At 49.7% G+C, this 24,952-nt stretch overlaps 1 protein-coding gene across 2 annotated transcripts in view; it reads right to left on the bottom strand.

The window, feature by feature from the left end:
- Window positions 1–16,386, bottom strand: part of VSTM2L (V-set and transmembrane domain containing 2 like) — a 90,045-nt gene extending 73,659 nt beyond the window's left edge. The window contains exon 1 of one of the 2 annotated variants that reach the window (XM_081868128.1): window positions 15,821–16,386. In XM_081868128.1, the coding sequence (XP_081724254.1) occupies window positions 15,821–15,932 (112 nt within the window). In that variant the 5' untranslated portion in view covers window positions 15,933–16,386. The remainder of the gene's footprint in view (window positions 1–15,820) is intronic. The other variant, XM_081868127.1, reaches the window with a different exon arrangement.
- Window positions 16,387–24,952: the final 8,566 nt, after the last annotated feature.

The raw sequence follows: 24,952 nt of genomic DNA, 5'->3' as shown, positions 1-24,952 counted from the left end.
TGTGCAAATGGCTTTAGGGCCATATAGCATATATTCAACACAAAAAACAATGACAATTCGTCATTGACAAAGGACAACTGGACTTATAAAGGGCCCCATTTCCTTCAGTAGCTTAGGGCCTCATCAAACCTAAATCCAGCCCTGCCCCCTCGATAGATTGGACCTGGGACCCTCTGCAGGCCATCCTGCTGCTTTGCCACTGAGCTTTGGTCCCCCTCCTTGCTTTATTGGTCCTTCCGGCTCCCTGTGACCTACACCCCCCCTCCTAAATTCCCCCTCGACTAGGAGAATTGCTAAAATTAATTCTGCAGCTGGAATTTAGCTGACTTGTGTGTTGGGTGAATTGCATGGATGAAGCCTGGAGAAGCTTCCATATTTGAGAACAATGGTTGTGGGACTGAGAAGGGAGCACAGAATTGCACACTCCGTTTCCTGGGGCCCGACCCCCCCACAACCGCCTTCAGTGCAGATTCATATCAACACTAGCAGTCACCAAAGCTGAGAGGAGGGAGGCTCCCTCTTAACTGTGGAGGCAGCTGCAGATCCCAGTTTCCAATCCTGGCAGGAGAATTCTTTAGCTGAGATTGCTGCATTGCATGGGATTGGACTGGGTGACCCTCTGAGGACTATCGCTGCCTACTAGTTATGAAGGCTTTGCTTGTTCTACCTCCACAGCTGGTGGAGCATTGCTTCTGAAGGCCAGTTACTGGAAAACCCAGGAGGGGAGAGTTGCTCTTGTTTTCGAATTCTGCTTCTGGGCTTCCCACAGACATCTGGTGTGGGAACAGGATGCTGGACTAGGTGGGCCTGATCCAGGAGGATCTCTCATTATGTTCTTATGTCCTAAGTAGACCCGGCCTGCCCTAGTCAGAGGTTGCAGCCTTGGGTGAATATCTACTTTCTACACTGTACCAGGGTAAACACTAACCATTTGCAGCACTGCCTATAGGAAGTAACCCCTTCAAAACCGAAGAGTCTAGAGGCACAAACTGGCCAGGAATCACAGGCAAAAGTGATGGAGAATACAGGCCAGCCTCTCCCTTGCCTGCGCAGCTGCTTCGCTCTCCTCCATCCGGCCCTTTTTCTCCGAGAGTGCTGCTTGCCCTCAGCTGGTATCTAGCGGGCAGCAGGGCAGGAGATGCTCCTGCCAGCCATCTGGCCTCTATTGTTCTCGCTTTGTAAAACTGGAGAGGGCCCTATCAACTGATGAGCCGATTCCTTCCAGTAATTATGCAATTGCCCTTTTCCACAGATGAAAGTGCCGGCCTTGGCGGGGAAGTGCCGGAGAACGTGCCGCCAGGCACCAGGGGAGGGCGATTGTTTTCTGAGCGGGCGGAGAAGAATAGTTTCCCTGACCCTATTTATTGTCATATTAGTGGCAGAATTATCTCGAATTTGCACTGTAAATTAGAGGCAAAAAAGAGAAAGCCCAGCCAGCTCAGAGATTGCCATCAGGACTGGAGTGCGCCTTGCCAAGGCACTTGAATTAACCTTGAAACCTGCAGGCATTTCTAATTCTCCTCCAGCACCAGCCTGGCGGAGGGGAGGGGGACAGATGGTGGTGGGTGCGTGGAAGGGAGAGGGGCTCTCTGGTTTAGTGCTGTCAGGTGGAGGCAATGCTCTCCTTGAGCTGGGTTCTGCCAAGAGTCTATGAAGCCAGGCAGAAGGGCAGTTTGGAAGACGAAGGTTCTCCATGGAGAAGAAGGTTCTCCAATGCCCTCTGTTATGCGATCTGGACCAGCGGCCATCTGGATGATTGGATTTCGCTCTGGCTAGCAGGACTTCTGAACCGCCAAGCAGAGGAACAGAAGAAGCAGCCCAGCTAGTCCAGCGTCCTGTTCTTCTCACAGTGGCCAAGCAGGTGACTGTGGGAAATCAGCAAACAGGAGTCGGGCACAAGAGCAGCCCTCTCCCCTCTTGTGCTTTCCGGCACCTGGTATTGCTGTCTCCAACCCTGGAGGCAGAAAAAAGCTCTCATGACTAGTAGCCATTGAACAGAGGTGGATGGATGGATTTATTGATTTCCCCCACATACTTGCTGACACCAGCAAGAGGTGGATATAGCAGAGGGCAACCAGTTCGCCTGCGCTGGGTGCTGAGCTGAGGGTGCTGCAAGCGTCATGGCTGAGTAAGGATCTGAACCCAGATCTCTCCCAGGACTTAGTCCAAAACTCTAACCACTACACCACACTGGCATCATGGGCATATAGAAAACCACTCATAGCTCCCTCACAGTTGGGAATTGCCTTATTTCTGGATACTTGCCTGCTATTGGCCTCCATATCTTCCAAACTGCTATTAAACATTGTGGCTGAAGCCAGGAGAGCTGCAGATATTTTCCATCTTTGGGGATCCGGTAGGATTTTTATGCCCGGGACAGAAACGGTGCTGGAGATGGGGATAAAATGAAAGCTCAGCCACGAAGCTTGCTGGAGTAACCTTGGCCCAGATAAGGTAAGATGTATTTCCTTCAGATTAAAGCAGGAGGGAAACCCCATTCACTGCTCCAAGCTCCCTAGTGAAATGGTGGGATGAAAACTATGAATGGGATTGAAGTGTTTTGTTCTGTCTTTAATTATTGTGCGCCATCCTGGGATTGATTGGGTTGGAAATCCATGCAAATTAGCTTCCTTTGGACTTTGAATGTGTTATTTCAGAGGTCCGATCTGAGCTGAATTCTGAAAGTCTATTTTTAATTCTCAAGTTACTACTTCCTTGTCTTGGGCTGCCTCCAATGCAGAGTCTCTTAGTGGCAAACTTGTTCTGCTGGTGAAAGGTTTGGCGCCGGTGGAACTTTGTTGCTCAAGAGAATGAAGAAGCAGGTTGCTGGTGACTTCACTGCACAATAGATACTGCAATCTGTCATGCAATGAGGTTCTGCTAGTGCAAGTGACAGGACAGCCATATTCAAACTTCTGAAGGGCTGGAAGATGGGGCAAGTTTGCTTCAGAAGGTAGGACCCAAACAAGTGGATTCAAATTAGAAGAAAGGAGATTCCACTAAACTTAGGAAGAGCTTTCTGACAGCATGGGCCATTCGACCATGGAATGGACTCCCTCAAAAGATGGTGGACTCTACTTCATTGGAGGGTTTAAAACAAAGGTTGGGTGGCTACCCAGCAGGGGTTCTTTAGCTGTGATTCCTGCATTTCAGGGGTTGGACTATATGGCAGCCAACTCTAGCCAGTGTGGTGTAGTGGTTCAGAGCGGTGGACTCGTAATCTGGTGAGCCAAGTTTGATTCACCGCTCCTCCACATGCAGCTGCTGGATGACCTTGGGCTAGTCACACTTCTCTGAAGTCTCTCAGCCTCACTCACCTCACAGAGTGTTGTGGGGGAGGAAGGGAAAGGAGATTGTTAGCTGCTTTGAGACTCCTTAGGGTAGTGATAAAGCGGGATATCAAAGCCAAACTCAAACAACAACAACAACAACTCCTCCTCCTCCTCCTCTTCTTCTTCTTCTTCTTCTTCTTCTTCTTCTTCTTCTTCTTCTTCTTCTTCTTCTTGAATTCTGTGATTCTATGATTCTATGATTCTGTAAGCTTAACTTCTTGTGTGCCAAAGATGCTCCCAAGGCTCCTCCAACAATTCTGATGCCAAGCTCAGAACGCACAGACTTATTACTCAATTTCCCGCAATGCAAGTCCCTGGCCCATCTCTTGGGAACACTTGCCTGTTTGCAAAGGGATAGCAAACCTCATTTGCAAAGGCCGCCTTCTGTTTGTTGCTACTTTGTTGGTTTCTAGTGGAGTCTGAGCAAAACACTTTGCATTTTTAATCTGGTGTTACCCACACTGAAATTCCTTTCAGCTGCCAAACGAACCAAAGGTGGGCACTGACCAAAGCTGGGTACAAAACGCAGCCCCACTTGCAAGCACGCCTTTCAGCAATTGTTCACATCCCTTTGGAAAAGTTGCAAAACTGTTCAAATGGGGCTGGATGTTGGCAGGAGAGGGGAAAGTGAACAGAACCCCCTTGCCAAGCTGAGAACCCCCCCACCCTAGTCCTGTATAGATCAGCTGACTAAGTGGGCAGGACAGGGACGCACACTCCAGATTTATTCCAATGACCGGTGATGAGAGCTGGATGAAGGCAAAACCATTGTTTCACAGAGCTGGCAGGCAAGGAAACTCTCTGTGGAGCACATCCACCCAGTTGCCTGAGCAATGCGGATATCTTCCTCCCATTTGGAGAGTAAGGTCAATGGTTTGGTGTAGAAGGAGGGGAGAAACTTCCCTTGCCCTGTGACAGTATTATATAGCCAAATCTGATGGGCTTCATAGTGATATAACATGCTCACTATATGAACCACATTTGACTGGGATTCTATAGAAAATAATCCCTTAAGAACATCAGAAGAGCATATTATACCCCACCCATCTGGTTGGGTTTCCCCAGCCACCCCGGAGCGGCTTGCAGCACATCAAAAATTGTAAACATCAGACATTAAAATTTTCCAGATACAGGGCTGCCTTCTGGTGTTTTCTAAAAGTGAGATAGTTGTTTATTTCCTTGACATCTGATGGGTGGGTTTTCCACAGGGCGGGTGCCACTACCAAGAAGGCCCTCTGCCTGCTTCCCTGTAACCTCACTTCTGGCAGTTAGGGAACCAGCAGAAGACCTTGGGAGCTGGACCTCAGTGTCTGGGGTGAATGATGGGGGTAGAGACGCTCTGGGTCGAGGCCATTTAGGGCTTGAAAGGTCATCACCAACACTTTGAATTGTGCACGGAAACGTACTGGGAGCCAGTGTAGATCTTTCAAGACCGGTGTTATATGGTCTTGGCAGCCGCTCCCAGTCACCAGTCTAGCTGCCGCATTCTGGATTAGTTGTAGTTTCTGAGCCACCTTCAAAGGTAGCCCCACGTAGAGCACATTGCAGTAGTCCAAGCGGGAGATAACCAGGGCATGCACCACTCTGCTGGATCAGGCCAGTGGCTCATCTGGCCCAGCATCCCGGTCTCACAGTGGCTGACCAGGTGCTTGTGGGAAGCCCACAAGGAGGATTTGAGCACAACAGCACCCAACAGGCATAAATAAATGTGGGGATGAATAGAATCAGTTGAGTGTGGATGTGGGTGACTTCACTGCAAATGAATCTTAAAAGCTTCCATCATTTGCTTTCTATCAAAAATAGGACCAGAGTTCCTAAGAACTAGCTGAAAGGGAGAGGGAGGTGCAGCCTCCTTTTGTTTCGAAGCAGTAAAGAGCGATTGGGCAGATGTGGCTTCTGCCACAGTAAGCAGAGAAGTTGCATCACCTAAACTTTTCCCTTTATCTCTCTCCGCACAACCTAAGAGATACCTACAAAGCTCAGTGTTGGCAATCCAGATGTTTATTTGAAAAAATGGATTTTAGAATCCTCAAAGGGATATGCCGTTCATAACAATGTACATACACTACACACACACACCTCTCTCTCTCTCTCTCTCTCTCTCTCTCTCTCTCTCTCTCACACACACACACACACACACACAGCATGTTCTGCACAGATGCCAAGAGATCTAATATCTAGCAAGAAGATGACCAAAAAGTGCTGCAGAAAAGAAATCTGTTTCTGCAAGAGACACTTCATTCCCCGCCCCCAGTCCTTCCAACCACAAACTGAATGTACACCTCAGTTTTAAAGCCTGGCAACAAGCAGACACATTTTGTTTGCGAAGCGTTGTGAGAAAAACAAAGAGATCTGCCTGTGAAAACATCCAGAAGCAGGAAGGGTCCCTCGTTCAAGGATTCACGGAGCAGGAGAGAATATAATGAAAATGATTTACAGGTGGTACATGACACCAGTCAAGCTTGCAAAAATCTATCATCTGCCCGATAATAAATGTTGGAAATGTAAAGAGACCGAAGGTACATTCTTTCACCTTTGGTGGACATGCCCAAGGATTAAGACTTTCTGGGAGATGATCTATAATGAAATGAAAAAGGTATTTAAATATACCTTTCTGAAGAAACCAGAGGCCTTTCTCCTGGGCATGGTCGGCCAATTGGTGCCAAAGAAGGACAGAACTTTCTTTTTGTATGCAACAACAGCAGCAAGAATACTCATCGCGAAGTATTGGAAGACACAAGATTTACCCACCCGGGAAGAATGGCAGATGAAGTTGATGGACTACATGGAAATGGCGGAAATGACTGGCAGAATCCGAGACCAGGGAGAAGAGTCGGTGGAGGAAGATTGGAAGAAATTTAAAGACTACTTACAGAAACATTGTAAAATTAAGGAATGTTAGAAGGATGTTGGAATGAAGTTACATGGCCTTAGCAGAAATGTTATAAAGAATTAATTGGATTAAAGGAAAAAATAATGTTAGAATTGGTTAAGTTAAATGATAGGACAGAAGTTTGAGAAAGATGGAAAGGATTTGCTGAAACAATTAATCGAAGTGGAATACAAAAAAAGGGAGGTGTGAGGAGGTCGCTGAAACAAGTAAAAGAAAGTTAAAAATTGAAAGTATAGGTTGTCTTTCTTTCTTTATTTTTTAAAATTGTTTTTGTTTTATTTTTGTTATGCATATGTAATATTTTTGTTTCTATATTGTATTGTATGGTTTTGTTATGTTTAACTTTTTTCTTTTTCCTTTTTGTAACTTTCAAAACTTTAATAAATATTATAAAAAAAAGAAAGAAAACATCCAGAAGCAGGAAGGGTCCCTCGTTCAAGGATTCACGGAGCACCATTTATAAAGTGGCCTGTGTGCCACACAGCCATGCACTCAGATCTACACATAGAAGCGGCTTTCAAAATCTAAGACAGCAACCCATCTGAGCATCCATAAAACCGCAGCCTGCAGAGAGGGGTTAGTCCTGGAATGAATCTTAAAAAGGAGAACACCGGAAAGAGCTAGTTCATAGGAGCCAGAGGGGTAAGAGGAACCATATACTGGACTGCTTTGATCAGCAGAACTGCCCCTGTTAGAGGCATCACATAATACCCATTCTACATTTGCAAGGACTCAGTCTACACTTTGGAACTCCCTGCCCATTGACACCAGGCAGCCGCCTTCGCTGAACCCTTCTGGGTGCTTGCTAAAAACACATTTGTTTAGACAAGCCTATCCAAATGTTCTAAGGGACGCAGGTGATGCTGTGGGTTGGGCTTGCCGATTGGGCTTGCCGATTGGAAGGTTGGCGGTTCGAATCCCCGTGACAGGGTGAGCTCCCAAACCATCAGGGCTACCTTTACCTTACCTAGATGTTTAGAAAGTTGATGCAAGTTTTAATCAGTCCTTAACAGACTTTATTTCAACTTTTAGAAAGTTTTAAATGATATTAATTTTTCTTACTGGTGATTTTATTGTTTTGCCATTTTTGTAAAACCGCTTTGAGAGTTGTTGTTGTTGTTGTTGTTTTACCCTCAAGTAGTTCCTTAATTGTGTGAAAAAAATAAAGCAAACCTATTATTACAGGAGCAAGATTTTAATCAGGTTTTGACGACGGAGGTAGTGAATAGGGTAGCAGGTGTGCTGAGTATTCTGCCCGCCTTCTGGAGGTCACTCCCGAGCCCAGCCCCAGTGAGAAGGCCAAGCCCTTGCCAGCCTCCTCCAGATTGCCTGCCTGCCTGCTTGTTGCTGCTTCAGCACGTCCCAGGCAGAGACCGAGGACCACAGCAGAAGAGGATTTCAAGGCAGCCAACTCAACACGCTAAGCTACGTCACACACTGAGAAGAGTCTGTTCATTCACAAAACCACCGCATCTTTAGTCCAGGTAGCTTAAGCATGACTAGTCACCATTGACTTACACAAGAACATGAGAAGACCCTGCTGGATCAGGCCAGTGGCCCCTCTAGTCCAGCATCCTGTTCTCACAGTGGCCAACCAAGTGCCTGTTTGAGACCCGCAAACAGGATTTGATCACAAGACCCCTCTCCCCTCCTGCAGCGCCCAGCAACGGGTGTTTTGTTTCTCTGTCCTGATTTCTATTCATTAGGACACCCACTGCAGTGCGCAGATTGTGTGAGAGGCCTCAAAATAAGACCTATATTTTATCGCACTAAGTATTGGGGCAAGTGAGGGGCTAAAAGATGCGTGAAGCATGGCAGGTCTTGAAAACACCCCACTCCTTGCCACCAAGGGTTAAACGAGAGGTGATGGTGGATGGAGACCCAGCATCTCAAGGGCAGCTGCTGCTTTGCTTGCACAGGACACAAACACACTTCCTGCCAGATATGGCGAAAACATCCCAGGGACGTCATCATCCGCTGCCCTACTAATGTTGCAGCAGGTAACTGTAGACCTAGCAGAGGCTGGAAAGGATGTTGTGCAAAAGACCCAGAAAACATGCTCTTTACAACCCCAGCTTCTCTCCAGCTGCCTTGTCATGGGTGTGTGATTGTGACCTTGGGTATGCCTGAAACCTGTGGCTGGCCGCTAGCCTTCTCACTTGAGGGGGGTGGTCATAGGCAAGAAGCCATCACTCAACCCACCTGCCTGCCTCCATCAAGGATCCTGAGCTAAAATCCACACTGCAAGTTCTGGTTGGGGCAGTTTTCCTTTCTGGGGTTTAGGGCACTGAGGGATTGTGTGACATGGGGTAGATTTGATCCACAAGCTACCAGCTGCAGACCACTAACCTAAACCTTAAACAGCTGGAAGATGGAGAGCTGGTTGCAAAATGCTGACTGCTATCCCCTTTCAGCTGCTCTCCTCCTCCTCCCCTCTCAGTCTTCTTTCTGTGTCTTCTTCAAGTGTCTCAGCGGCAGAAACCTTATTTGCAAGGGAAAGAGTCCAGGATCATTCCCTGTCTGGTATCTACAACCTTAGGGTACCACTGCCAGTCAGAGTAGACAATGCTGGACAAATAACCTGACTCGGTATCATAGGAACCAAGGAAGCCACATTCCACGGTGTCACACAGAGCTCATCTGAGCAAGGAAAGGGGTTGGCTTTAGCTCTTGGCTTTGCTGTCGCACATGTTTTGAGAATTCAAAACTAGGAATGAAATCCCACTTCCCTCCATCTTGGCCATTGCAAACAAGCCTCCCAGGGCCTGGGAGATGGGGTGCAGGGACATTTTATGGGGTGGGGGTGGGGAGTTGTGTCAGAAGCAATTTCACTAGATGAAGGCCTGCATCACAGCAGCAGGAAAAACACAGGTGGGCGGAGAATTCGTCACTGGAAGCTTGAGGAAATCCAGCTGAATGCAAAGTGTTTGCAGGGAGATAATGGAGAGTGTAATCATCAGAGGCTGAGACAAAGGGGAGAGCAGCCAAATGAGGACAGGGGTCCAGCGAGGGGCTCTTAATTGTCTGGCCACTGCACTAAGTGGTTTATCGATGGAGATTGAAAATGCAGTGGGAAAGGATGGCCACACACCTGGTGCTACTCTCCTGTAGCCGCCTAGCAAAGCATGCCCGTTCGTTGGCAGAAGAAAGTCTCTTGCTGGCAGGGAAGGAGGGCAAGCAGGCGTGGCACCGCTGGGCATTTGCAGACTGCCTGCAATGGAGGCATGAATAATTGAAGGGAAAGCTAAGAGGCAGGGAGGTAGAGGAGGAGGAAGAGGAGGAAGAAGGGAGCAGGGATGTGCACTGCAGTAAAAACTGCCTCCTGGGGTGCCCTGGAGCCTGGCTAGCTGCTGGACACAGAGACAGAGACGCCCGCGCTGGAGGCTTTGTTTTGCTGCTTGCCTGGTTGGCAGAGCATACAGCCTACATTTCCAGGAAGCTCAAGGGGGGAAAGGGAGGGAGGGAGGAGGGGACTCCATCCACTCCTGCTGACCAATTAAAGAAAGAAGGGATTCTAACTGGCTACATGCTCACTGCAACATTGGGAAATTACGGTGGGCAGAGAGGAGACCCCTAGACCCCGGCACAAGGAGGGTCTGTTGGGTAGTTTACAGAGATTGTGGGTCAGCCAGAAAAGACAAGAACCAGTGAAGGATGGAAGGTCAAAGGCTGGAGTTTCAGCACAAGGTGTCCTTTACCTGCACGGGAAAAACCCTGACAGGGAAATGGGCTGAAACTGAAGCCTCAGGCTGGCATCAGAGGAGTTTGGGTGGTGTCTTCTGCAAGAGATATTTGGGTGGCTTAATCCTACTGTGAAGAAGGACACAGTCAGTGCTATGTCAATCTCCACCTGGTCCCAATAACTTTGCAAAGTTAAATCACCGTGTTTCATTCCCATCCAATGACACCTTGGTGTGTAGACTGAGGAACTCAAGAACTCCGATGAAAGCAGGGAAGTGATCTTTGCAATACTGTCCCTTGCATGGCGGTTGGCGACCAGCTCCTGTGATCTACAAAACTACCGAGACCTGCAGCCTAACCCAGAGCAAAGCCCCCTCCTCAATCTCCTGGGCAAAAAAGACGTCCCTGCCCTAATGCTTTTCCACAGGACCTAATCCAAGCCGGACCTGCACCCAACAGCATTTTGGAAATGGAGTTCCTGGGGAGTTTTCAGAGACCAGATGCACAGCTTTCAGAGTACGCCTCCCAAGCTGCTCAACTTGAACCCTGCAGCAATTTCCTCAAAGCAATTGCATAAATCCACAGCGGACTTGAGCCTGAGAGATGCAATACACCCTCTGGCCATTTGCAGCAGTGGAGCTGCAGAGCAGCAAATATCAAGCTGCCGGTCCTGGAGGTGTTGTGAGGAGTGTGCCTGGTCCCCACGGGCAAGGGAAGTCTCTTCTGCAAAAGGTTGTGGGCTTCAGGGGTGAGGAACAGCTTGACTACAGCTCCCATCATCCCCAATGATCAGCCACACTGACTGGGGCTGATGGGAGTTGGACTCCTATGATACTTTGAGAGCCACAGACTCTGCCACCCCTGGCTTAAGGAGTTTCAGCTTTATGGCTTTCCTTCTGTGAGCACCCTGGCCTCTCTTTTGCAGTATTATAGTGCTACGGTTGTGTTTGGGGCAGCAGCAGCAACAACAACAGCCATCTTTAAATATCTCAACTGTTGTCACATAGAAGAAAGAACAAGCTTGTTTTCTCCTGATCTCGAACCAATCCCTTCAAGTTACAGATGGGTAGCCATGTTGGTCTGCCATAGTCAAAACAAAATAAAAAAATTCCTTCCAGTAGCACCTTAAAGACCAACTAAGTTAGTTCTTGGTATGAGCTTTCGTGTGCATGCACACTTCTTCAGATACACTGAAACAGAAGTCACCAGACCCTTCTATATAGTGAGAAGGTGGGGAGGGGTATTACTCAGGAGGGTGGTGGGAATGGGTGATTGGCAGATAGCTGTGATGAGCCTGTTGACGACTCTTAACGACTGCAATAGGTCTTACAGGAAAAAGCAAGGGGTGAGATAAGAATCCAATGTCTTTGTTCAGACCAGGTCTCTCCTGGGTGTCCCTCCCAACTCTACAATTCTATGGTTCTATTACTGGAATAGTAACTGGGCCACCTGCTGGTGCATGTCAGGAATCAGGCCCCACCTGCCCTCAATACCTCCCTGCTTCCTTTGGGTCTGGCTCACCCAGTTTCTTCCCGCTTTCTTTTACAGTGGCTGCCATGAGGTTGGTCAGCAGCTCCCACCGGCTTCCCCTCTTTGCTCCCTGCTGCTCTTTGGCTTAGAACAGCCTTTCTCAACCTGTGGGTCCTCAGATGTTGTTGGACTACAACTCCCATCATCCCTAGCTAGCAAGGCCAGAGCTCAGGGATGATGGGAGTTGTAGTCCAACAACATCTGGGGACCCACAGGTTGAGAACCGCAGGCTTAGAACATAGAGAGCTGCTTAATACTGAGTGAGAACCAGTATAAGATGGACTGAGTAAGTCCATCTAGCTCAGTCTTGTCTACACTGGCTGATAGCAGCTCTCTGGGGTTGCAAGCAGAGTTTTCTCCCAGCCCTTCCTGGACCTGCCACCTTCTGCCTCCAAAGGAGATGCTCTGCCACTGAACTATGGCTTCTTCTGTTTCAACCTTTCCCAGGCTATGTGCACCCAGCATTTTATTCCAGAATCAATGGAGACGGAGCACTCTCCCGCCCCCCTACATATCCCCCCAAAACCTAAATCTATTGCATATTTCTTGCCCCTGAAAGTTGCTTCTTGAGAAGCTGGTTTCATCCTGAAAACAAAAGCTCACTGCAGACTTATTCTGCATCACCCTGTACTGCATCCACTTGAAAACACATGTAGGTGGTCCCAGAAATTCACGGAGGGGGCATATCCACACCTCCCCAATGACGCTGTGGGTGGTCATATAGCAAGATCATAATCGCCACTTCCTTCTTCATTCATCTGGAGCACGTGCAGAAAGGAAAAGGCACAGAGAGCCTAATCAAGGGGAGGCTTTTCAAATGTGTATCAGGTAACCCTCCCCCCACCCATGTGGATGGCAGGATCCATGATTATGCTTGTCATTAATCACCTGTCCTTCACTCAAAGGGTGGCTTGCAGCATTAAAATACAGTATTAAAAACAACTGGAAACAGCTTACACAATCATAAAAACATACGTCTCAAGGGTCAAAAGCTACAAGGGAAGATGTGCACGAGTGATTCCGGATGAAGAAAACACATGTTTTTGTGTGTGCTGCAAAAGGGTTAGCATGTTTGTAGCCCTAAACTCACACCCTTCCTGATCCCACCATGCCTGCTGGGCTTCAGTCTTCCTCCATTTCCATACAGTGTCCTCTATCTCCTGGACTTGTGTGGTGCTTGGAATAGGTTCATGCAATCTCCACCCACATCCACATTCAAGGTTGTTGGGGTTTTTTATCTCCTCCTGTGAGACTCTCTTCACAGGTTTGCCTGTGACTGCCTGAAGTGGGGGAGCTGCCTGAGCAAACCCATCCCTTTGGTCCCCCCAACCCTTGAGCCAGGCCTTTGCCCGAGTCCAGTTCAGGGAAGGTGTCATGATGACGGCCAAAAGGAGGTGTCAGTGGTGGGGATTATATAGCCAGTCCCCTTCTGCCCCTGCCTTCTTTTCAATACGTCACCACCAGCTCTGTGGTTCATGCTCCTTGCTTCCCAGGGAGTTATTGTGGCCTCCGCCTCCTCCGCCTCCCCATCTCGCTGTGCCAGGAGGAAGCTGTTCCAGCAAGTAATGAAATGGCCAATCTCCAATCTGCTAAACAGCCATTGATACCAGTTCCTTGCAAACTGCACTTTCCTCAAATTGGTATTCACCTACTGATCGCGAGTGGCTTATTATACACGACCCACTTACTCACTGCTCCTCAGCCTCGTTAATAAAGGCTTTTGGTTGTGATTAAGTGAGTTGCTGCAGAACTACTCTTGGTCGCAGGCTCTGCAATACTGGGGCTCTAGCTGCTTCCCCGCTTTGCAAGAAACAAAACACAGCAACCCCTAACAAATGGGTCTCTGACTCTTCTGGACTCAGGAAAGGCAGGGTGGCTCATAGAGCATGCTGGCCAAGCCAAGGAGGGATTGCTGCACCCAGGAAGCTGCCTGGGGCCTGCTCCCTAATGGGCGCGACACTGAAATCCTTCCCCTCTGCCTAAGCCTCACACCACTGCACAGCCAGATATGCAACACAATCCGGTCCACTCCCTGCCTTGCACCAGGGTGATATTAAACTTCCAGGACATTTCTGCCCCAGAGGTCAGTGAAAGCAGCCAGCTCTATCCCCAGAAGGGTAAGTTGACTAACTCCCCCAGCCCCACCAGTTGCTAACACAGCTTGCACATCTTCCCCTTGCCAGAAACTGGTTTCCTGGGCAAATGGAGGGGGAGGAGTGAAGAAGTGTTATGGAAGGCAAGGGAAAAGAAGGAGGGTGATGGAAATGCTTCCCCAAACACTGCCAGCTGAAACTGCTGCATCTCCTCCAGGGGTATATCTGGTTCCCACCACATCCAGGGTTAGGGGGGTGTTCCTTTTTAAATAGGGTTCCTCTTGGTTTTTCAACTTGTTGTGGTGCCTGATTTATTTATCTTAAGGCACTCAGCTCATTTGCTGTTCCCAAAGAGGATGCCAGCCTCTTCCTTCTCCCCCAGCTTCTCTCCTGGATTTGTGCCCAAGCTCATCCTAACCTTAACCCCGGCTCCAAAAAGTCCCACACACCTTTTCTAGGAGGTCTTTGGACTTTAGTAAGCCTGTGGAGGAAGGGAGTTGTGCCATTCCAAAATCTCCAACCCCAGTTGGCGGGTGGATGGGTGGAAGGATCTGACCAAGGATCCATGTAATCCAGAGCCCTCCAACCAACAGCAACCAGCTAGATGCCTTCAAGGAAGCCCACAAGCTGGGCACAACACAGGACACTCCTGCCGCCTCCTCCTCTGCTATCTGAGAGGTTTAAGGAAGGCCATTGCAGTGGTGCCTGTTCAGGGCTATTGTCTGGAGACCCTTCCCCTGCCACCACACTGCTTGCAGTCACCTAAGACCCTCAGGCTCCTGCCTTGATGAAGGAAGTTCAGGGTGCCCCCTCAGCAGTTTCTCTGGGACCAAACCACCCAGGAGGACACCCAGGTGTTTTGTGTTTTTTTTAAGCATCCTGAGCAGTCAGGATTTGCAAGGGGATGCTCTAACTCCACCTGAGTTCTTGGGTGTCTGTGTTGGAAAACTGGGCAGATGCTAAGAGCATGAAAGAGCTACTCTGGGCAGGGCAGGAGCACCCTCAGAGCTGTGGGACAGGGGCTCTCCTGGGACTCCAGGTGAGGGTGACATCCCCAGCCCTGTGTAGATACTCCTTCAGGGACTGAAAGTGGGACCTTCTGCTTTGGAAGCAGGTGCTTCCCACCTTCCACAGGTGAGGCCCACCATCTTCACCCTGCTGACTCCCTATGGACAGAAACTATTTATCACAACATCATGGAATTGTAGAGTAGGAGAGGATCCAAAGGGGCGTCTAGTCCAACCCGCTGCAATGTGGACCAAGATCGTGGCCACAACTTGGGCAGAGAGGAACGAAGGATGTCCTACAGAGAAACTCCAGAAGTTAGAAATAATCTGGCTGTGCCTGTGTACATGCAGTACATGTGCGTGCCTCCCCTCATAGATTCGGTTTTGTGCACAGATCCGGCCCAGATGTGAGGTTTCTGACTCTTCCATATGCTTAATTGGGGGGCTCTCTCTCCCCCCACCAACAGCCACGCAGCCTCTCTTCCTCCTATACATTTCCTGCTCTGCTGTGCCAAACTGGAGAGCGGTTTTCCCAGTCTTCCTTCCAAACAAAGGGTGGGATTTCGAGGAAAAACACCCCCCCACACACACACAACGCATTAAAAAAGTTCTCTTCCCAACTTACACATATCCTGCCTCCCGTACCGAATCGCCTGGACTGATTTTGCCTCCCTTCGTAGACAGAAAAGAGGTTGCCTCGACCTCCCCCGCGACGCCAGCCCTGCCCTCACAATCGCTTTGCCGCTTACAAACAACCAAGTCCCGGTCCCCCCCCCTCCCACCCCAATCAACGCCCCGCAAACTGGCAAAAATTATATCGCCTCGACTTCCCAATCCACAACCGGAGGACTCGCAATTTCCATCCCGATGAGTTAAAAATGGGGGAGGGGGGACGCGTTGGTCGTAGACAGCAATAGGAGGAGGAGGACCACATTCTGCCTCGCGGTCCCAATTTGGGCAGAGGCAGGATTCTGCCCGGACGCGAGGGGGTGCCCGTTGCCACCGCTCTCGGAGAAACCCTATTCGGACTCTGCGACAACGCTCCGGACTTGCCCCCCCCCCGCAGCAACTAACACGGGGTAACTAACACGCCACCCATGAAAAATGTGGGGGGGGGATACGACTTTGTGCCCTACAAAGCTGGGTGTGGGTGGGTGTTTAAAGAGGGGTTACAAAGCGGACTATGCGGAGCGAAAGGATATTGAGCAGTTGATCATTTGATGCGGGGGCACCCATAGGACCCACCCCACCCTGCGGCTCAGCACCCCCGCTCGGTCCACTCACCGTTGCCTGAGATCTGGTTCTCCCACTGCGGGGGCCGCGAGGAGGCTCCGAGCTGCAGGTAGAGTCCCACGGAGTGGCAAAGGGCCAGGGTCAGGCCGAAGGCGCCCCCCATCTTCTTCGTCGTCGTCGTCCTCCTCCTCCCGTCCGTCCGCCCGCCGCCCGTCTCACATCAGGGAGGGCCAGAAGCAGCCGGCGGCCCCCGCCCGATCCGTCGCCCCCGCCGCTGCTCCGGGTGGTGCTGAAGCCGCGGAGAAAGATGCTGAGCCGCCGCCGCTGCCTCGCCTCGCCCCGTCCCGCTCGCCTCCTCCTCCTCCTCCTCCTCCTCCTCCTCCTCCTCCTCCTCCTCTTCCTTCTCCTCCTCGACTCCGCTCTGCCAGCCGAAGACTGCGGGACTCTTCCCTACGGCGGAGGGCGCCACAGTGCAGCGGCTGCCGCGCGCCTCGCTCGCTCGCTCGCTCTGCCGTCCGGCGGAGGGATCCGGCCGAGGGCTTGATTGATCGGCAAAGTTTCTCCAAGGGGATCGGTTTTAAAGCCGCGACGGCGCGTCCCTGGCCTGGGGGGGGGGGGGTGAGACAGGCACCGTCTTGCAAAATTGGAAGTGGGGGCGCGGATGAGACCCGCAGCTCCCCAGAACAGGCGGCGGTTTTCTCCGCCTTCTATTCTGCTCGGGGCGGGGGGGGGGCAGTAAAGATGCTCGACTTTTGCAAAATAAAAGGGGGGCACCCAACATGAGGGTGTGCACGTCTCGTGTATTTAAACCAGTGAAATTTAGTTCGGCAGTGATTCTATTGTACACTTCACTATCTAAAAAGTGGGCGGGGGTTTTTTTTTCACATTTTCTTCTGGTGACAGGGCTGGGGAGGGTCTGTTCAAACCCACCTAAGAGCCCAGTCCTTATCCACTTCGCTCCATCTCGCCCGCCTCAGTCCTTTTCAGGACATGCATCGGCGTGGAGGATTGACCTGACGTTGGTAGACAGGAGGTGAAGTGGGGAGGGGGAGCAGCTGAATGCCCCCCTGCCCTCCCCAGCCGCCTACAAGGCGCCCCACCTTCACTACAGAATCAGACTCTGTGGTGCTGTATCTCTTCGAGACACGCCCGGGAAGTGGATTAGATCTCTCCTGCTTTATTTATCACCATATATAATTTATGGTGTTATTTTTAACAGGAACGCGCCTGCCTGCCTTGAGAACAAAGCGCATTGCTTTGCAAGCTCGTGCATTCCTGAGCTTGGAGACGGGGACTCATCCTGTCCCCTAGTCCCTAACAACTGGGAAATGCTCTGCACCGTTGCTTGCAAGGGGACCTGGCCTTGTCGCTTGACGGCACTCAGAGATCAGGACCTGGCCCGGAGCACATGGCGGTGCAGCTGCAAACCGCTTCAGCACCGGCCCGCGGACAGCTCCCGCGGCGCCAGCGGCCAAGGACGGGGGCTTTCAGAACCATGTCTGTGGACAGCGCTCGATTGGCTTCAGCACCTGAGCGGAGGGACAGCGCCCTCTCTCCCCTAGCAAGATGGGAATTCCTTTCCAGATTTGGGTCAACTTTAGGGTCTATTCAGGGACACGGGTGGCGCTGTGGGTTAAACCACAGAGCCTAGGACTTGCTGATCAGAAGGTCGGCGGTTCGAATCCCCGCGACGGGGTGAGCTCCTGTTGCTCGGTCCCTGCTCCTGCCAACCTAGCAGTTCAAAAGCACCTCTAAGTGCAAGTAGATAAATAGGTACCGCTCCGGCGGGAAGGTAAACAGCATTTCCGTGCGCTGCTCTGGTTCGCCAGAAGTGGCTTAGTCCTGCTGGCCACATGACCTGGAAGCTGTACGCTGGCTCCCTCGGCCAATAAAGCGAGATGAGCACCACAAACCGCAGAGTCAGCCACGACTGGACCTAATGGTCAGGGGTCCCTTTACCTTTAGGGTCTATTCAAGCTGTCAGGCCGATGGACTAAGTAGGCCCCTGGGAAGAGGGATGCAAAGGTCTGTCACTGCATGTCCAGTTCTTAAGGACTGTTCTGGGACTGTTGTTGTTATTGTTGTTGTTGTTGATGATGTATTTATTGTGTTTACATTCCACCCTTTTCTCCAAAGAGGCGTACATGGTTCTCTCCTCTTCCTTATTTAATCCCCACAACGACCCTGTGAGGTAGGTTAGGCAGAGAGGCAGTGACTGGCCCAAGGTCACCCAGTGTGCTTTGTGGTGGTCAAGTGGGGTATTTGAACCCTCGTCTCCCAGGTCCTAGTCTGAAACTCTAACCACTACACCACACTGGCTCTTAGCCTAGCTACGGAAAGCCTCAGCCCTTGCTTGGTCCTCAGGTGACAAGGTCAGTGCAAAAGTTAAGTTCTCCCTGTAACTGTGTGAATAATCAGTCTTCCCTGGTGCGGTCATGACACAGCACTGCAGTTACTCAACCCAATTCTTTAAAGTTTTATGGAAAGCGGGAAGATAGAAGACCTCTGCACAGTGCCAGAATTGTGGGAATGAGTCAATATTGGGACAATGTCACTGGGTTCACACTGACCAAGTAGATCAGGAAAATTCTGAAGAATCTCTCTATGCTTCACCACAATAACAGGTGCAGAAAACCTTCATTGGAGGTTTTTAAAGAGGTTGGATGGCTTTCTGTCAGGGATTCTTTAGCTGTGATTCCTGCATTGCAGGGAGTTGGACTAGATGACCCTTGGCATCCCTTCCACCCCTACAATTCTATTATTCCATTAACAATGGGCAAATAAAGTGCTGGAGAAGGGCTGCAGCTCAAGAGCAGCACATAATCACATGTGATTGCATGCAAAAGGACTCCAGAATCCTCAGGTAAGAGTCTGCAGAGAACCTCACCAAGTCCTCTTTGAGAAGAAAAATGTGTCACCAGCCCCCTAGCTTTGAGAGATGGATCTGATCTACACAATAGGCATCTGAAATCCCTGCTACACTGGCTCACCAGTCCACAAAGGTTATCTGTTTTTCTAGAGATCCCCAGCTGAAGAGGCCACGGACACAAAGTGAGGTAGCACCAGGCTACACCACAGTGTGCAGCCCCAGTCCAGAGCATCTTCACCTTCACATGCATGTCCTTCAGCTAGGGAAGGGGAGGGCAACGTGCCAACAGTAAGTTGGGCATCAGCTGTGCTTGTCCTTGGTCAGAGCACAGTTGCTCCAGGTAGAGCTACCCCAGGTCACCTTCCTTGTATCTCCTTTATGCATCAACCTGGCCCTCTGCTTGCCACCTCTGCTGCCCTGATCAACTATTCAAAGCTCTCCTTCATGGTGATGAGCCCACATGGACACAAGAATAGCTATGTTTGATCAGGCCAGCACTTCCTTTGCACAGTGGCCAACCAGATGCCCATAGGAAGCCTGCAAACACCCTCCTGTCCTGAGGTTTCCAGCAACTGCAATTCAGAAGTGAAGCTCCAACAGGTTGACTTTGACCCCAAGGGCACACCCTTCCATTGTCTCCTGTGACAGATGGATGCCAACTAAGTGAAGGTAGAGAGAACATAGTGATCATTGTTAGTAGTCACTTGCAACTCATTAATTTGTATAATTCTCTTTTAAAGCCATCCAAGTTGGTGGCCATCACTGCCTCCCCAGGGAGCAAATTCCATAGTTTAACTGTGCAATGCATGGCTTTCTTTTATCAGTCCTAAATCTTCCAACAGTCACTGGATGTCTGTGAGTTCTAATGTTATGAGAGAGGAGGAAAGACTTTTATCTATTCACTTTCTCCATGTCTTGAATAACTTTAAAAACTTCTCTTACTTGCCTTTTCTCTAAGCTAAAAATCGCCAAATACTGCAACACTTCTTCATAGGGGAATCATTTTATTCCCTTGATCATTTTGATGTCCCTTTTCTTAACCTTTAAAAATTGTACCTTTTTGAGGTGAGGTGACCAGAACGATGTAGAGTCTTCCAAATGTGGGCACGCCATAGATTAGTTTGATGTAATTATGTCATCAACAGCTTTATTTTCAATTCCTTCCCTAAGGATCCCCCCCCCCTTTTTTATAGCTGCCGCACACTGGATCATCTTCACTGAGCTTCTACTATGACCTCCAGGTCTTGTTCCTGGTCCATCCCTGCCAGTTCAGACCCCAGGAGTGTCTATGTGAAATTAAGACCTTTCCCCCCAACATGCATCACTTTACACTTGTTTACATTGAATTGCATTCACCATTTTACTGTCCACTCGTTCAGTTTGAAGAAGTCCTTTCGGAGCAGTTCACAACCCCTTTTTGCTTTAACAATTCAGTGCTACCAGCAGACTTGGCTCCTTATCTCTGCAGTCTCCTTATCCTCCTTTAGCACACCTTTGACTCCCTTGCCATCCAAACTAACATGGTCTCCCACCTCATCTGGTGAAGATGTGGCTCTCTAATGAAAATATGAAAAACATCACCTTGCCAACAACGGTCTGTATAGTTAAAGCTCTGGTTTTCCCAGTAGTGATGTATGGAAGTGAGAGCTGGACCATAAAGAAGGCTGATCGCTGAAGAATGGATGTTTTGAATTATGTTGCTGGGGGAGACGCTTGAGAGTCCCATGGACTGCAAGAAGATCAAACCTCTCCATTCTGAAGGAAATCAGCCCTGAGTGCTCACTGGAAGGACAGATCGGGAAGCTGAGGCTCCAAGACTTTGGCCAGCTCATGAGAAGAGAAGACTCCCTGGAAAAGACCCTGATGCTGGGAAAGATGGAGGGCACAAGGAGAAGGGAACAACAGAGGACGAGATGGTGGGACAGTGTTCTCGAAGCTACCAGCATAAGTTTGACGAAACTGCGGGAGGCAGTGGAAGACAGGAGTGCCTGGCATGCTCTGGTCCATGGGGTCACGAAGAGTCAGACACGACTAAATGACTAAACAACAACAACAATGGAAATATGAAGATGCCAAGCTCTGTAATACTGGCCTCCCAGCTACTGGGATTGGGGAGCATACACGGGGCATCTCTAAGTCTGACACCTGAAAGACTTTAGATTGGAGCTCCCTGTTAGGAACCAAGGCAAGCATCTTGAGGATGCAAACCATGTACTTCTTCTGTGTGCTCCCACTTCACTCTGGACCCTCCAATCTCACGTGAGGCAAGGATTGCATCTGACATTTGCGGCCCCAGCCTCCCTTTCCCTTTTCCTTTTTGAATACATTTTATTCCGGCCTTCCTCTTGTCACATCTGCCTCTCAGCATCTGGATTCCAGAGAAGATCTTGGTTATTTGCCCTTTTTTATTTAGAAAAAGGAGACATGGGATTAATGATCAGCTGCCTTGCATTTCAATGTTGGTTTTCTCCATGCCCGAGAGGAGTGCCATTTCCCGCCATAGGGAAAAGTCCCCCCTGATTTCCCTCATAGCCTGTCAGTAGTAACTGCTCTAAGATTTGTTCTTTTAATCCAGAATCAATAGCAAATTTCATTTAAAAATAAATTAAAGCCGGCATTGGAAATCATTCACCATGTGGGTTGAGGCTATATGTGGAACCGTCTAAATGGCTCCCTTTGGCTCATCCATCACTGCCACGAGTAGGGGGGTGGGAGTGTGTGTAAGAGAGAACTCGGCAACAGCACTGATTCATGGGAAGCCTATTTAAATGTATCAGCTCTTAACAATGAGTAGAGCAAGGTGTGAGAGAGAGACCTTTTAACATGCGCTAAAAGGAGCTTGAGAACCAGTGTGGGACACGGGTGGAGCTGTGGGAAAAACCTCAGCGCCTAGGACTTGCCGATCGCATGGTCAGCGGTTCGAATCCCCACGGCGGGGTGAGCTCCCATTGTTCAGTCCCAGCTCCTGCCCACCTAGCAGTTCGAAAGCACCCTTAAGTGCAAGTAGATAAATAGGTACCGCTTTATAGCGGGAAGGTAAACGGCGTTTCTGTGTGCTGCTCTGGTGCCAGTTCGCGCAGCTTCGTCACGCTGGCCACATGACCCGGAAGTGTCTGTGGACAGCGCTGACTCCCGGCCTCTAGAGTGAGATGAGCGCACAACCCTAGAGTCTGTCAAGACTGGCCCATACGGGCAGGGGTACCTTTACCTTTTAAGAGGAGCTTATCAAGGAAAGGTGGCCAGTGGCAGAAAAGGGGCCTCTGTGTAGATGGCAGCAGTGACTCCTCCTCTGAGGCAAGGCATCATTTCCCAATCCTGTCTTGCAGGGAAGAGAGGGAGGCTGCTCTGCAAGTCCAGTCGAGCAGGTGGGACTCAGCTTAGTGGAGGTCCTGTTGGTAATGGGTGAGCTATCACTATCTCAGCTAAACTTTGGTTCCTTCTTTCCAAGGTCCCCTGGAGAATTTTTGGGGGAACCTCAGGGTCTCACCCACCTACAAACACAGCTAAGAGTTCTCAGATGCTGGATGAGTTGACTGAAGAAGCAAAGTTGAAGAGGGGTAGGGGGGAAATGTACTTTTCATTCCTCTGTCTGCCTCTCTCTCTCTCTCTCTCTCTCTCTCTCTCTCTCTCTCTCTCTCTCTCTCCCACACACACACACCCCACATTCCTTGTCAATTCCTGGGACTAAATTCTGGGTACAATAAACAGAATTGCATCTGCCTTTGACACCACAATGCTCCCAGCTCAAAGCATACACAAACCTTTGTGTGATTCTATATTTAAAGGTAAAGGGACCCCGACCATTAGGTCCAGTTGCGAACAACTCTGGGGTTGCGGCGCTCATCTCGTTTTATTGGCTGAGGGAGCCAGCATACAGCTTCCGGGTCATGTGGCCAGCATGACTAAGCCGCATCTGGCAAACCAGAGCAGCGCACGGAGACACCGTTTACCTTCCCGCCAGAGCGGTACCTATTTATCTACTTGCACTTTGACGTGCTTTCAAACTGCTAGGTTAGCAGGAGCAGGGACCAAGCAACGGGAGCTTACCCCATCGCGGGTATTCGAACTGCCGACCTTCTGATCGGCAAGCCCTAAGCTCTGTGGTTTAATCCACAGCGCCACCCACGTCCCTGCTTCTATATTTACTTACAGTAAAATCCTTTGACTTTCCCTATAAAGAGTGTTGTGAAACAGGGCAGTGTTCCTGCCTCAACTCTCTCTGGCATATTCTTCTCCCTGTTGCTCTCGTGTGCCTTCAGTTCGACTGCAGACGTTGTGTACTTCCCCTCAAGGAGGGACGGGGGTCTGTTCAGCCTTGCACATCTCAGCACCAAGACAAAAGTGCGATGGGTTTTTATCCATAATATGTTGTTTGCAGATGTCACAGCCTTTACAGCACACTCTGGGGAAGCTCTTCAGAGACTCACCAACCACTTTGCCCAAGCCTGCAGGGAAGACCAACACCTTGGGTCAGGCCTCACCAGCACTCCACACATCAGTATTGGTGACCACATGCTTGAGGTGGTAGACAATTTTGTCTACCTGGGCTCCACCATAACTGTTGGGATGTGATGAGATGCTAGGAGAGGATCTATTTGCTTAAGCTCAGACTTGCAGCTGTTCTCACATTGCTGGCCTGGTGGAGAAGATCAGAAAGAGAGTGTGCCCAGGCAAGGAGGAGAACATATAGCTATGCTCCCTTCCTGTCAGGGCACAAGGGGATTGTTTTCACAAGGCTCCTTCTAGCAAGTTTAGAGAAAAACTCTGCGAGCCTCAGCTCCTTCATGTGCCTATCTGGCAATAATTGTTGGGTGAACTGCATTTAATATCCCAAGCTAACCAGCAACCTTTCCATTGTTGCTGAGCTGGACAAGGTTATTGTCCAGGCAGCTACAGCAATGGCTCAAAAGGGTATGGGAGAATTTGATGCTAATGACCAACACCAAGGTGAAGGTCTACCAGGATTGTGTGTTTAATGTTTTATGGAAGTGAGTCATGGGCAACCTCAGGAGGAATGCCTAAATGGCTTCCATATGCACTGTGTCAGGAAGATTTTGGGCATGACATGGCAGGACAGAATCTCGAAGAAAAATGTACTCTTCCAAGTCCCAATTCCCAGCATGTTTGCACCAGGCCAACTGGCAGACTAACTCTGTGTTGCAAAGTTGTCTGCAAGTGAGACATGAAGGCTGGCAACATCAACCTCTTGTTGTTGTTTAGTCATTTAGTCGTGTCAGACTCTTTGTGACCCCCTGGACCAGAGCACGCCAGGCCCTCCTGTCTTTCACTGCCTCCCCCAGTTTGGTCAAACTCATGCTGGTAGCTTGGAGAACACTGTCCCACCATCTCGTCCTCTGTCGTCCCCTTCTCCTTGTGCCCTCCATCTTTCCCAACATCAGGGTCTTTTCCAGGGAGTCTTCTCTTCTCATGAGGTGGCCAAAGTCTTGGAGCCTCAGCTTCAGGATCTGTCCTTCCAGTGAGCACTCAGGGCTGATTTCCTTCAGAATGGAGAGGTTTGATCTTCTTGCAGTCCATGGGACTCTCCAGAGTCTCCTCCAGCACCATAATTCAAAAGCATCCATTCTTTGGCGATCAGCCTTCTTTATGGTCCAGCTCTCACTTCCATACATCACTACTGGGAAAACCATAGCTTTAACTAGACAGACCTTTGTCAGCAAGGTAATGTCTCTGCTTTTTAAGATGCTGTCTAGGTTTGTCATTGCTTTTCTCTGGAGCAGGAACCAGCAAGCCACTCCAGTATCCCTGCCAAGAAAACTCCATGGACAAAGACAACAGGCATATAAAACATCAACCTCACTGTGTAGGAATTCCTTGCACATGACCACAATGCCTGGAAACTGGTAGGTAAGTTGTGGAGTCATAGCAGTGACCAGAGGATAAATGACCACTGGAAGGAGCACAGAGAGAAGTAACACCCAGGTGCCTGGATGCCTTCTTCTGCCCCAGATGCAATAAAACATGTCTCTCCTTTATCGGTCTCTACAACCATAGCAGGTGCTGTAACTCTCCACTGGCGTGACTTTACCCCCGATGTCATTGTCTCTCAAGGCAGACAGATACCAACAAATTTATAAAATGCTCAACATAAGAGCTCTCTGCTTAGAATCTCTTGCTGTTTTTTTTAAATTATCAGAAGCTGTGGGGTGAGGGGTCTGAATCAGATCAGAATTCAGGGGAGGGGTGGTCAACTCCCCCTACCTCTCCTGATTAAGATTGTCCCCTGACCTCAATTTATGCATATGATTGTTCTGAAAAATAAACATGTCTGCAATTAAGGCAGTATGTGCTGTTAA

The sequence above is a fragment of the Podarcis erhardii genome, assembly GCF_964252035.2.
Source record: "Podarcis erhardii genome assembly, chromosome: 6".
Classification (NCBI taxonomy): Eukaryota; Metazoa; Chordata; class Lepidosauria; order Squamata; family Lacertidae; genus Podarcis; species Podarcis erhardii.
Note: the sequence above shows the minus strand (reverse complement) of the source record. Positions and strands in the feature narration are given on the sequence as shown.